Below are 12,622 nucleotides of genomic sequence, written 5' to 3' on the forward strand. Positions count from 1 at the left end.
CAGTTGCGCAACACACGATGGAAATGATCGATTGCCAGTTACTTTTTAAACAGTTTATTTCCAGTCTTCCTCCGTTGCTCGGCGCTCCGCTGGCTGTGTCTGGCTGGCAGCGAATGGTGCGCGGAATTGGGGGGGGGGGCTGCTCTCTTTATTTTTGGAGACTCCAAAAGAATCTCGGGTCCCTTTCATGTGCCGCCTTGGTCCAATGAAAGACAGAGTCTGGCTGCAAGTGGTCTAATCTAGGGGAGGTGTCAATCATGTTCCTCTGGTGGCTGGAGTGCGGGTTTCTGTAACCGCCTCCTCCCTCTCTGGGAGACAGGGAGAAAAGAAAAGATTGGATCAGAGACTGTGGGGCTCTGTCGCTGTAGGATGCGTTTGAGCTGCGAGTCTTCTCGCACACGGCTCTGAGCGGACGGACTTTGCTTTCTGGATTATAAACGAATCAAATGGTTCTCATGATTAAACCAATGCAGAGAAATGGGTAAACTTCATTCTAAACATGGTGAGTGCTAGCGATCGCTTTTAAGACACTTTAGTATTGAACGGTCTTTGGAGTGACCCTAACCATCTGCTCTTGTTTTCTTCCACGCTTCCCCTCCTCGAAAAGCTGCTGTTTGTAAACCCAGGGAAAGCCCCGAAGGTAAGCAGGCATTGATTTCATAAAACGAAGTGTTTTAACGCCGCATGTGCCTTTCCTTAAAGATAACTTTTGAAAGATTTGTCCGAGCCGAGTTCGCTCAATTCGAGCCATGCTTGTGAAGACGCACTGGCTCCTCTGTGGTGGAGCGGGGGTAGAAAAGTCTTAGGAGCTCACCAACTTCGGACTTTGCGAAGCGCACGGTTTTAACGAGGATATGTTGGGTTTTTTTATGTTACCTGTAGGCGACAGCTTTGTAGTGAACGCCTGTTTGTCGCGGAGAGGCATCGACGATTGGATCGTCAAACAGAAATACTATTGCACCGGTTCGAGACTGGAGCAGCCGGACTGTCTGCATAAAGCGAGTTGCAGTCTGGCGACACGGGTAAGATGAGGTTGTTTTTTTTTTTGGTTGTTGTTTTTCTCTGAAATACAAAGTAGCTGCCGCTCTTGTTCGGTAAGTTGTGTCAGTAGGATTCGCGGAAGACGCACTTTTAAAACGCCAAGTTTTGTGACTTGTGCGCTTGAGCGCATAGCGGTCGGTCGCTGGTGCTATTGTTGATCCCATTTTGAAGTAATCAATTTTAAACTCGTGGAACAATTTCGTTTTGGCCACGCCGGGGGGGGTTGATTGGTGCAAATTGGTAGTTGGGCGATCATCCGAAACGAGAACCCCGACACTGTCTCGCTGTGGAGTACAGCACCTGGCCGTTTCTGACCAAACCAGTTCGGTTTCGCCAGTTCGCACGACAAACTCACGTGTCGCAAGTCTTTAAAGGGAGATCTGAAACCTGCTTGACCGTCTCTCTGAGAGACCTCTCCGGTCCTTGGTTAATTGCCGTCCCTTGGTCACTGGGGGTGTTTTTCGGACTGGTTCTGAGCAAATCTTTTAAATATTTGTTCTCAGTTCTCCGTGATCCTTAAGTAGTCGTCCCGAGTTGTCTAAAAAGAGACGAATGTCTTAACTAGGGCGCTCAACGCTTTCGGGAAAGCTGCTAAACACTTTATTCATTAGGATGTTTTCAAAGTTCTTTTACTTAATAATGTGTCGTAGCAGCGTATAGGTTATCCGTTTGTTGTAGCGTTTGTTAAGTTTTTTTTAGCTAAAAAGAAAAAGTGTATTTTTTCGGTTTGTATCTTCTGGATGTTCTTTCTCTGGATGGTCATCAGGAAGAAAGTGGCCGTACTTTAAATGCGCATTAGTCCCTTTGTTTTTCTTTTAATACCGACGTTTTCAAATTGCGTGAAGGATGCCATGCCACGTTTGTCCAGCGTGGATCTTGTGGACCGCGGCTCTCCGTGCGAAAAATGCGCTTCTCGCCCGGCCAGGGAGCTCAGACAGCGGCGGCCACTGTGGACCGCCTACGGTGCCGTTTCAGCTTTCGAAAACACTTGCGTGCCATGTTCTAAAAACTGTTAGGTTGAGCTGTACACCACTGATGTTTCATCTGTCAAGAAGGGCGATGGCTCCAATAGAACTTGCCCGGGACTGCGAAGGATAATTACCGGTCCGTCATTAGCGGTGTTTTGAGAAACCTCGCCAGTTAAATGGGTTGCGATCGGTATTACACAACGGCTGGAATTTTAACTACTCTAACGAGTTTGTTCACGGCGTTCGTGTGTATCTAGAGAACAGGCGTTTAAGTCCTTCTGAAACTTTCCTTTAAAACTGTCAGGTTGCTGTGTGCGCATTTGACAGTACAGGCACTCCAGGCGCACCGGTTAGCGCAGGGATTTTGTGAAAGACTGGAAGTGCTCTTTTTGACCTGGACACTAGTAGTATCAGGTAAAATCGTACTCCCCTAAGATGCTTTTACAGAATGAATCAGAAGACAATCGTTTAGGAAGAACTGTTTTTACGGTTAACGGTTAACCAGAAAAAAAATCCCGAGATGGTTTCTGAGACTTCGATTTACAATTGCCGACGATCATGAAGCATTTCAGTGGGAATACACGGGGTCCCTGAGTATTCTATCCTGTATATATTCGCTTTTCGCTTAGCGTCCTCTCCTTAAAAGACGAGTATGCATCTCGATAGGTTTTAAAGTGCGTTTTCTTTCGCATGTGTTCACTGAACCGCCCACGAATTTCGACTGGGTGTATTGGATCTGTGCTGCAGAAGGTTTTCTCCTCAGGTTTACAGCCGCCTGTGGTACGCAGGGATGCGGCTGTGGTCTGGACCTCCGCTGGTGTCGCCCCAAGAAACCTAAAGTACTTTCACTCACTATATGCACGCTCAAACAAGGCATTGCAAAAGTTTTTTGTATGCTTTAAAGAGAAGCTGAATCTAAATCGCGAGTCTAAGTACGTATTCTAATTTCTGCGCCTTAATCGGCGTCTGTCCGTGCTTTGTGGAGTCAGAACTAAAAGACGTCTGTGACATCGTCAGCCCCAAACCTAGGATAGATATTGGTCTGGCTACAAGTATTTTGATACGTCTTCTTTGCAGCTACCGTAACGCGGAAGCAGAAGGGAACATTACCGCGTTATCCCTGTAAGTGAAAGTTAATCAGGCCAGCTGTCGCTGGGCTCAGACTGGAGGTCTCTGCTGAGCAAAGTGGTTTGGCTCGGTGCATTGTGGGCGCGTTCCTGCCAGGCTCTTACGGCTGTCCGGTGAGAAGCGGAGCAAGGTGTGTATGAAATATAGCTGTTGTGGTGAAACAACGAGAATACCCCCCTCCCCTTGATCACTGCAGAATTACAGAATACGAGTAAGAGTGAAATGATAAAAACAAATGATAAAAACAACGTGGTACGGAGCTGTTGCACGTGAAGTGGGTTCAGATGTTGATGTAGATAAGCTCGGAGTCTGGGAGGAAAAAAAAGGTTATCTCCTTAATTGGTTTACCACAAATGTTCAGACCGAATGTAACTGTGCATCTGTGCATCAGGAGGTGCGCTACAGCGGCATTAAACCGCACCGATGTCTAGTCTTTTAATAGGCGTCTTGAAGCTGTTAATACGACTGCTGCATTCTTTCTCTCTAACATGGATCGTTAATGTCTTGGAACGGGTTTGTGCCGCTCCAGGACTCCTGTGCGGAACTGGTAAGAAAACGGTTGTTGCGCTTGAGCCGATCGTGGAAACGCCAACTTTAGGGAGGTGGGTTTGCCGGGGAATGTCGTTTTTCCACTGTTTGCCCGGCAGGCTGCCCAAACCGTACCCACACCGTGAAACAAAAACAGCTGCCCTGTCTGGGCAAATCTGGATGTCATCATTTATTTTCGTGTTGGGCTCTTTTTCAAAAGCGAAACGTTCCCGTGTCGTCCAGATGCAAGGCGGAGCTGGAGGGAGACAACATTTCTCTTGTGTTGAGAAACGTCTGTTTGATTTTATTCCACTGGAGCGAGTTTGGCCTGGACAATGGGCACCTTCAGTCTACATCGCTGATCTCTGCAGCGAACAGCCTGCTGGACTCTAACCCTGACAGGCTTGGCTGTCTAGGACATTGCCCTATTACAGGTTATAGCCGGCTGTGTATTAATTCGCTTAAAACATTCTGAATGAAGTCAGAAACACCAAATGGGAATTTGGTCACAGCTCTTGGATCCTGGGTTTGATTCCAGTTTGGAATACCTTCTGCGGGGAGTTTGCGTGTAAACAGGGAAATAACGTTTCCTCTGGGTACCCTCGTTGTCCCCCTTCTATGGTCTTTGCAGTCCAGGTTAACAGGCATCATGAACGCGCCCTGTGTTGGACTGGCGTCCTGCAGTCTTGCCTTTGCGAGAGAAAATGGATCTTGAAAACAAGTGGCTGGATTTATCTACCACGTTTTTTGGCTTGTTTTGCTTTCTTCTCCTGAAGATTAAAACCGTCCCAGTCCACACAGAACCCACTATTCCCATCCGCAGCAGTTTCTCTAGCACTGGGAGGTCTCAACGAGTCTGCTGGCATTCTGCTAAAACTCTTTCCCCTTCGCGTCTAATCCCTGGAAACCTCTGGGGGTGAAGAGAAACTTCAGGAATGGGAAAGGCCTCCTGTGTCCCGTGGACTTTTTTACGATGCAGGATATATGGATGCGAACATAGCAACACAGCCAACAGGATGGGAATTTAAACTATGCTGTTGGAGAGACCCAGGCACCCGCCTTTTGAAAAATATTAAGTTTCGGCTGCTTAGCAGAATTTTAGGCCGAGAGGATGAGGGGTCAGACGGCCTGCGACAGCTGAGGTTGTTTTTTTATGGAGTCAGACGCTGGAATCTGTGCACCCTGGAGCTTTCAGAAATATTCCTAAAAGGGCTGCTGCTCCTTTTGTGACATAACTGTTTTTTTTTTCTCATCAGTGTCCATGTTCAATAAAGGATGAAATGGTTCTGCTTGTGTAAAAGTGCTACAGGTGGGGAGCAGTGAGGGGCTGGCAGTGATGGTGGGAGTGGATCTGGTCAGCGTTTCAAACAGCGTCTGAAAGATGTCTTCCTGTAGTAAAACTGTTACATTTCCCCCGGGGCAATGTAACACTTCTCTTCCCTCACTAGCTTGCTGGATTGTGAGACCTGATGCAGGCCAGATACACTTTTGGTTTTTATGTGTGTGGACCTTTTAACATTTTAAAATGATCTTTGACTGTTTTTGTGTTGAGTGGTGCTGGGCAACTATTTGTAGAATTAAGACGTGCGGTTATATTTTCCTGGTTGTAAAGTTGGCAGTTATTCAAGGCTGTCCTTTGACGTCTACCTGGTAGGAATAGTGTTGACTTCTCTGGTCTCCTTGGCAGGAGCAAGAAGATGGCAGCAGACAGAAGATCTTTTGGTCTGATTTTTCTCGCACAGTTAGCCATTCCGAGACTTTTCCCCCCCCACTGTGGGATACCGAAGGGTATAGGTACACAAAATGCCTTCTTTTCTTTTTTCATTCAATCCTCCAACCATTCGCTTTGAAAACACAACAGGAGGTGACAAAGGCTTTGCACGTTTAGCCTTGGACGGGTTAAGGGATTGTTTGATTCAGGTGATCTCTGGCTGGTCATTCAGTTCTAAGCAGTAATAAAGTCTGTTCCTTAATAAAAACAACTTTTGTATATTCATTTGAGCATTTCTGAGCCCTGTCCTTCGTGTGGAGAAGGAGCTGGTGCGGATTCTTATGTCAGAAAGCCCTGATAATAATAATTATAATAATTGCTTACACTTCTATAGCGCTTTTCTGGACACTTTGCTCAAAGCGCTTTATAGGTAATGGGGTTCCCCTCCACCACCACCAGTGTGCATCCCCACCCAGTACACCAGTGCACCAGTACGCTCCCCACACACCAGCTCTCAGTGGGAAGGAGAACAGAGTAATGAAGCCAGTTCATAGATGGGGATTATAAAGGGGGCCATGATTGGTAAGGGCCAATGGGAAATTTGGCCAGGACGCCGGGGTTACACCCCTACTCTTTTCAAGAAACGCCCTGGGATTTTTAATGACCAGAGAGTCAGGACCTCGGTTTTACGTCTCATCTGAAGGACGGCGCCTGTTTACAGTATAGTGTCCCCTGTCTGATGGCCCGGTACTCTGCAGGAGGTCAGCCTCCTTTGGCCCATTGATATGCTTTTATTATTTCTGCAAGCTGCGGTGATTTTTGAAAAGTGAAGAGGGGGGGCTGGGCTGGGCCTGTCTGCCAGTATGGGGCGGCCGCGTTGACAGCATGGCCCTCTCGCGCTCGTGGACTTCAGGGGCTTGCCCTGCCAGCGCCCTTTTCGGTTCTCCCCACAGTGCCCGCACCCCTCTCTCCGCCCCCGACTCCCCCTTTCCCCGACTCCTCCCGTTGCCCGCGTGCGGCGCTTCAGGATGGAGCTGGTGAAATAAGACCCCGGAGCGGAGCAGGCGGATGCTGTGAAACTCTACCCCCTCCTCGCGGAGCCGGCTGCCTGCCTGCTGTCTAGCAGAATGGAGCTGGACCTCTTGATGTCCCCAGTAAGAGCAGGGGGCTGTGGGGTGGGAGGCCTGACGAGGACAGTGCGCGGAACGGGAGGTGTATTTCTCGTGACCGAGGTAGATTAGTGAATTCTTTTAGAAGAGTGCTCGTTAGCAGCAGAAACCTTGGCCTGCCAGAGTAGGGTTCTCGCTGGGTTGCTCTCTGTGTTTCCTTGGGCTGAAATGCTCTACGCAGAAACATTGCTCTGCGATGTTCTAAGACCTGCAGAGGCTCCAGTTTTAATAGAGCTTTAAAGATTTCCAAGTATGTCATCTTACCGCCTCCTATGAAGCTGCAAGAAAAGGGTTTTTTTTTTGAAGTGTTGGCTGTTGTCAGGAGCCTTTGATGTTGTCTGCTCTCGTCTGCTGCGTGCTTTCCCCGCGTTTTTGGTGAACTCCGAGGCGAACCACCTTCTTGAAACAGAATTCGCTAGTATGCTTCCTCCTTAACGTTGTGCGCCGTAGCTCCGGTCCTGTCATGCTGTAGTGCTTTCCCTGGCAGAGAGCTCCTGTTGCCCTTTGAAGAAGCAGGCAGTAGTTTGTAGGTGTATCTGGGAGGTGGAGGGTGCTGGTAGAACTCATGGTCAGTGGAGAGCTTGGATTTTGGAGGTGATGAGAGGAGAGGCTCTGGAATTTATCTGGGTCTGGTGTCACTCCATCCATCTTCTAATCACATCATCACAGGGGATGCAGGGTGTAATCTGGGCTGGTGAGTCATCACAGGGCACACACTCACACAGGGGAAATTGCACAATCCAGTTAACCTATCAGTATATCCTTGCATTGTGGGAGGAGAACCATGCAATCCTAGGCAGAACATGCAAACTCCACACAGACAGCACCTCAGGAATTGAACCCAGGGCCCCGGCTCTGCGAGGCAGTAATGCTGACTACTGCCCCACTGTGTTGCCCCCCCACATCTACTCCATCAAATGTTAATGTGTATCCCAGGGCGGTTCTGTGGATGGTGCCCGTCTAGGCTCACAGACGTGGTATCCCCCCTTAAATTCCTCCGTCTGGTTTTCAGAAGCGTCATCAAGAGATTTGGAAGCTTCAGTTTGAAGAGAAGTGCATTTCCCACTGCTTTTAGAGATGTCAGAATTGTCAGGCATTATCTGGAAAAATCCTTTTCATTTTTTCTTCTTTTCTTGAGTGGGACCCAATCCAGATTTCAATCTGGTGGCCTGAAGTTGAACGCTTCCCTCAGGAGACAAAGGATGAGGAAGACTGCTGTTCTCTCTTGTGGTTGAATATAGTTCTTCGCCCCCTCTGAGCAAGCAGGCTGGGAGCGGGCGTACAGTGGTGGTGTGTGAGGCGCTAGACTGCGGTGTGTGTGTGCACTCAGACACAGGCAGCCCACCCCTGCAACGTCTAGTAGCTCACACACTGTGCCCGTGGTCTCTCTGCAATGGTGCTGTTTTGCACTGCCGCGCTCCACAGATCAAAGCCTTCCTGGGGAAATGTGCTGAGAACTCCTGAGCCCAGGATTTCTTCCTTGTTCCTCATTTTAAGCAATATGGTGGAATTATTGGGCGGAGCGGTGGCTCTGTGGCTCAGGATCTGCGCATGGGACTGGAAAGTTGCCAGTTCGTATCCCGTGGCCGGCAGGGGAATCCTACTCCATTTGGCCCCTGAGCAAGGCCCTTATCCCCAACTGCTCCAGGGGCGCTGTACAATGGCTGACCCTGCGCTCTGACCCCAAGCTTCTCTCCCTGTCTGTGTGTCTCATGGAGAGCAAGCTGGAGTATGTGAAAAGACAAATTCCTAATGAAAGTAATTGTAAATGGCCAATAAAGTGATCTTATCTTATTATAAATGGGGTGGAATTTCATTGTATCATATCTCATCAGCTAAAGTCTGTTACTTCTGAGAGACCTTTATGCACCTTTTTTTTAAATGTGCGCTGTTTGGTGCTCTCAGCATCCAAGCAGTGCTGGAGGAGGCGCGTGTCAGTGGTAAAAGCTGTTGATGAACGCTAGAAGCAGTACCGCAACGCTTCGCATGTGCAGGATATTTTTCTAGTCTCCCCTGTTCATTTCATGTGTTCCACTGCTTCCCTATGAGCTCCTGACACTGGGGGTCCGTGCTCGGGTAAGAACGCTCCCAGGAGGAGTTGCCTGTGATGCCCAGGTCTGTCAGGGTGGGCGCGAACAGCGGACGCCGGCAGCAGCTCCGTTTTAGCACCGGCCTGGAAGACGAGCCCACGGGAATGTTTGAGATGAGAATAGCAGACCAGTTTCATGTTCCTATGGTGATTGGTCTTTGCTTTTAAGCCAAGACTCCAGTTGGCGTGAAGTGGATTTTATTTATTTATTTTTTTAGCGTGTAAGAGTTCACAGAGCTGCTCCAGAAAGGGCCTACGGGGACTGGAGAGCTCTTAAGAAGGGAGCTGGGACAGGAAGAAAGGAAGAGAACTCGTCTAATGTTATGCCACAGCTTTCCTCTGGGTTCTGCTCTGTTTTAGGGGGAAGTATGTGATTTTTACAATGGCCTGCTTATTGTAACAATGCTCATTCAAAGCCCTTGTCGAAGGTTCCTATATATTTAAAATCTAGAGAATTCTCTTCACCCTCTTTGTTGTGCTTGTCCCATGGGGGTGGATGCAGTTTTTAAGCTAGTTTAAAATACACTCCTTGACTTGCCTGCATGGTTACAGCTGTGCGAAATGGAGCAGGACTTTGCGCCGAAGAGTGACTTGTACTGAGAGTTCTGTGCAGCCTGATTGGAGCGGCAGCTTCTGGGACAAATGGAAGTCCCAACAGGGCGGGACCCATCCAGGAGAACCCTTCCTTAGGCGCAGGGCTGTCCGACAGCAGGGGCAGGAAGTGGAGTTTAAATAAACTGTGGTTTTGGAATCATTGTGCTGTCTCGCGCCTTCTTGCTTATCTCCCGCCTGTTAGCTCCAAGCAGTATGATGCACAAATGGATATGTTTGTGGCAGGAACCAGCATATTGAAAATCAGTGCCTTGACTGTTGAGGTGTTTTATGTGCCACAAGTAGCCTGCAGGGCTGAAAGATCTCCTTCCGGATGACTGAACTTTAGTATTATGTGCTCTGGGCAGCCTGAAATAGTCATCTCTTTGTTGAGCTGCTGCTTTATCTATTTTATTATTACAAACTGTCCCACTTTGTATGCGAGACCTGGAATTTCCGTGTGTGAATGAGATTGTGGGTGTCTTATGGAAATTTGGTGTGCGGTGTGCTGCCAATCTCAAGGAGCATGCTGAGGTGTTCAGTGTTTTGAAGAGTTAAGTCAGAGATGGATTGATTCTCTGTTAAAGGCTGTAATGCATCGCTGGAGTGCAGAAAAGGCTCTTTCGGATGTTTGCAAACAGCGAGACCAGTATGTGCGCGTGGGGGAATTGAATGTAAACGAGATGTCACATTTCTCTCAAAGGTATTTTAATCATAAATGTTCAATTATTCTGAAATTAAAGCATTTAATCTGGAGATTTAGCATCCTTGGTGGTTGTTTAATTGGAAAGCGTGCATGGTTTATGAATATTCATTTGGAGACATTTGTGGTGTGTGAATGCTTTGATTTCAAGGGCTAAGAATAGACCATGACGCCACTTGGCGTTGGGTGGAGACGTAAACGGTTTGGGGGGTGCTGAGATTCGGACCCGCGGTGCAGGCAGGGCAAACTGCAGACAGAAGGTGATCTGCCCTGGCCCGAGCCTGAGGCTCCAGCTGCAGCAGCTGAGCAAGGCAAGTTTGTACAAGTCCGACACGTCTGTGACATCTTGGACCGCTGACCAATTAGGAATAAGGAAAATGAAAATGAATTAATTCTTTGAAACTTAGTTTGGCCTTTTAGAGCTCATCTTTTTTTGTTTGTTTTGTTTGTTTGTTTGTTTGTTTGATTGAGCCTTGTAAAGAGCCTGGTAAAATAGTCTTCTATTCTTGTGGAAGGAGAAGTGGACAGTGGAATGTCCATGCCATGTCATGTTGCTGGGTTGAGCTCATACAGAATCGCTGATGAGCTGGAGTACAGCCAGTCAAAGCTGGGGTTTGATGACTGGAACAATCATTTTCGCGCTGCACACATGGGGTCTTTGAAAGGAGCCTCAAGTTTCAATGCAAAAGCCCCAGGTTTCAGAGTTTTGATCACCAGCCAGTTTTCACTTACCGTTTGGTTCTGCTCCAAAGCCTGAGCTGCGTCGCCGCCTTTGATATGCATGCTTTAAAAATAGTGCGACGTTTGGAAAACTGGTTAGCTTGGCTGTTATTCTAATTTAAAGTGATTGTGAATAATTGTCCGCTTAGGCGGCTAAGGATGTGAGTGTATTGGGGGAAAAAAAATTCTAAAAGAAAAATATTAAGAACAGGGTTACCAGAAAGCAGCAGAAACATTGAACATTGTGGTAAGTAGCTCTATCACATTGTTGCTCAGCAATGCTGGGGCTGGTCAGTACTGGGAGGGGAGACCTCTCCAAGAGATCTCTAAGAAAATCTTTGATGCAGCTGCAAGTGGTATTGGTGGACCAGTAGGTGGTGCTCTTCACCCGTGAACCAAAATTCGCCAACCAATGGTGGCGACGTCTTTCGGATGAGACATTAAACTAAGGTCCTGACTGCTGAGTCGTTGAATATCCTGTGGCTTTGTTGGTAAAAACAGGGTTTTTACGCTGTGGTCCTGCTACATTTCACTCTGTGCTTGCACAGTCCCTAATTCCCACGTAGGCTCCCTCCTATGTACAGTGCTTTGAGATTATTTTAATGGAACAATACAATACACAAGGCTTCTTGGAATAAAGCTTCTTAAAAGGGAATTTGTAGCAGTGAAGACCAGGTAACCAGGAGTGGCAGTATAACTGTGGTCCTCTTCCCTGCTGCGTCTCCACGGTCTGTACCGGTCAGCGAGGTGGCCTGCTTTGGGGAAGAGGGGGCTGCGGGTGCAGGGCGCTCCTTTGTCGATGATATTAGACAACAGTGACAAATTCAGGCTTTCCCGCTCGTGGGTGGCAGCCAGTCTCCCCCCGGCGCTCCCAGCTCCGTCGTCTGGAAGCGGGTTCGAGCTGTCCGCGGGCAGAGCCCCGCAGCTGGCAGGCTGGCAGAACAGCGCCGTTCCTCGCCCAGCCCCGCGCCGTGCAAGCGCGGAGGAAGAGCTCATCGCCGGAGCCGCCAGCCTCGGGGTTTTGTTTCAGGCTCGCCCGTCGCCACGGGAGGCGTGCAGTTGAATGGAATGTGCTTGTCCGCCGGTCTGCGCGCCTGCCCGCGGGTTTTCTCCTTTCTTACAGATGTTTCGTAGTCGTTGCTGAAAGCGGCGTGTCTGGAGGGGGGAGGTGGGCTCGTCGAGTCTTTGCGCGCGATATCGGAAGGAGCTGGTGGGGTTCGTGGGGGTTCTGGCTGCGGAGTGTCCTCCCAGTACAGGCCAGCTCCTGCTGTGCCCCTGCGGCGACCTGTTGTGATTTTTCCGGGAGGCGGGTTTGGACTGCTGGGTAGCTTGACGTCCCGGGTCCTCAGAAGCGACAGTGTTTATTTCTGGGCCCGGTCTCGCGGCGGCTGTAGGAAACCGTGCCTGTGGGTGCGAAAAGGGATCTGTGGAGGCTGTCCTTGGCTGTGCTTCCAAAGCAGGCTTGCCTTGTGGTTTAGCGGAGGTTGGGGCTGGAGTGGGTGAAATGAGCAGCTGAGCCTCCCTCAGTGAAGACTTGAGCAAGGCATTCTTCCTGGGCCTGTCTGCGGCCCTGGTGGCTGCTGGGAGTGTGGGACAAGCTGCCCTGCCATCTTGTTAAAGCCCGTGCTCTGGCCTCTTTCAAGTAACAGCTGGATGAGATCCTGGGATCAATAAACTAGGAACTACCAAACAAGTTAGACAGGTTGAATGGCCTTTGATCTTCCACACTGGGGGAAGGTCCCTCACATGTTAGAGGGCATATCTTTCCGCAGGCTGGGATGAATGTGGAGGTGATTCGAGATGTGGGAGAGCACAGCCAGTGGCTGGACAGTGACAATGAGGCCGGAGGAGGGAGACAGTAGAGTGATGATTTGTGTCATGTCCTTGTGGAGTCAGCTTAAGCTTTAATCTTCAAGGAAACAATGGGATTGCTTTTATTTCATGGAATGCTTAAACCCCGATATTGTTTTTTAG

General features: G+C 48.9%; 1 protein-coding gene across 2 annotated transcripts in view; it reads left to right on the forward strand.

Moving 5' to 3' along the window:
• Window positions 1–212: 212 nt before the first annotated feature.
• nkd1 (NKD inhibitor of WNT signaling pathway 1) overlaps window positions 213–12,622 on the forward strand; it is a 33,981-nt gene continuing 21,571 nt past the window's right edge. The window contains exons 1-3 of one of the 2 annotated variants that reach the window (XM_006641481.3): window positions 214–502; window positions 608–640; window positions 883–1,022. In XM_006641481.3, the coding sequence (XP_006641544.1) occupies window positions 478–502; window positions 608–640; window positions 883–1,022 (198 nt within the window). In that variant the 5' untranslated portion in view covers window positions 214–477. Of the gene's footprint in view, window positions 503–607; window positions 641–882; window positions 1,023–12,622 lie in introns of both variants that reach the window. The other variant, XM_069181268.1, reaches the window with a different exon arrangement.

The sequence above is a fragment of the Lepisosteus oculatus genome, chromosome 20, assembly GCF_040954835.1.
Source record: "Lepisosteus oculatus isolate fLepOcu1 chromosome 20, fLepOcu1.hap2, whole genome shotgun sequence".
NCBI classification, from domain to species: Eukaryota; Metazoa; Chordata; class Actinopteri; order Semionotiformes; family Lepisosteidae; genus Lepisosteus; species Lepisosteus oculatus.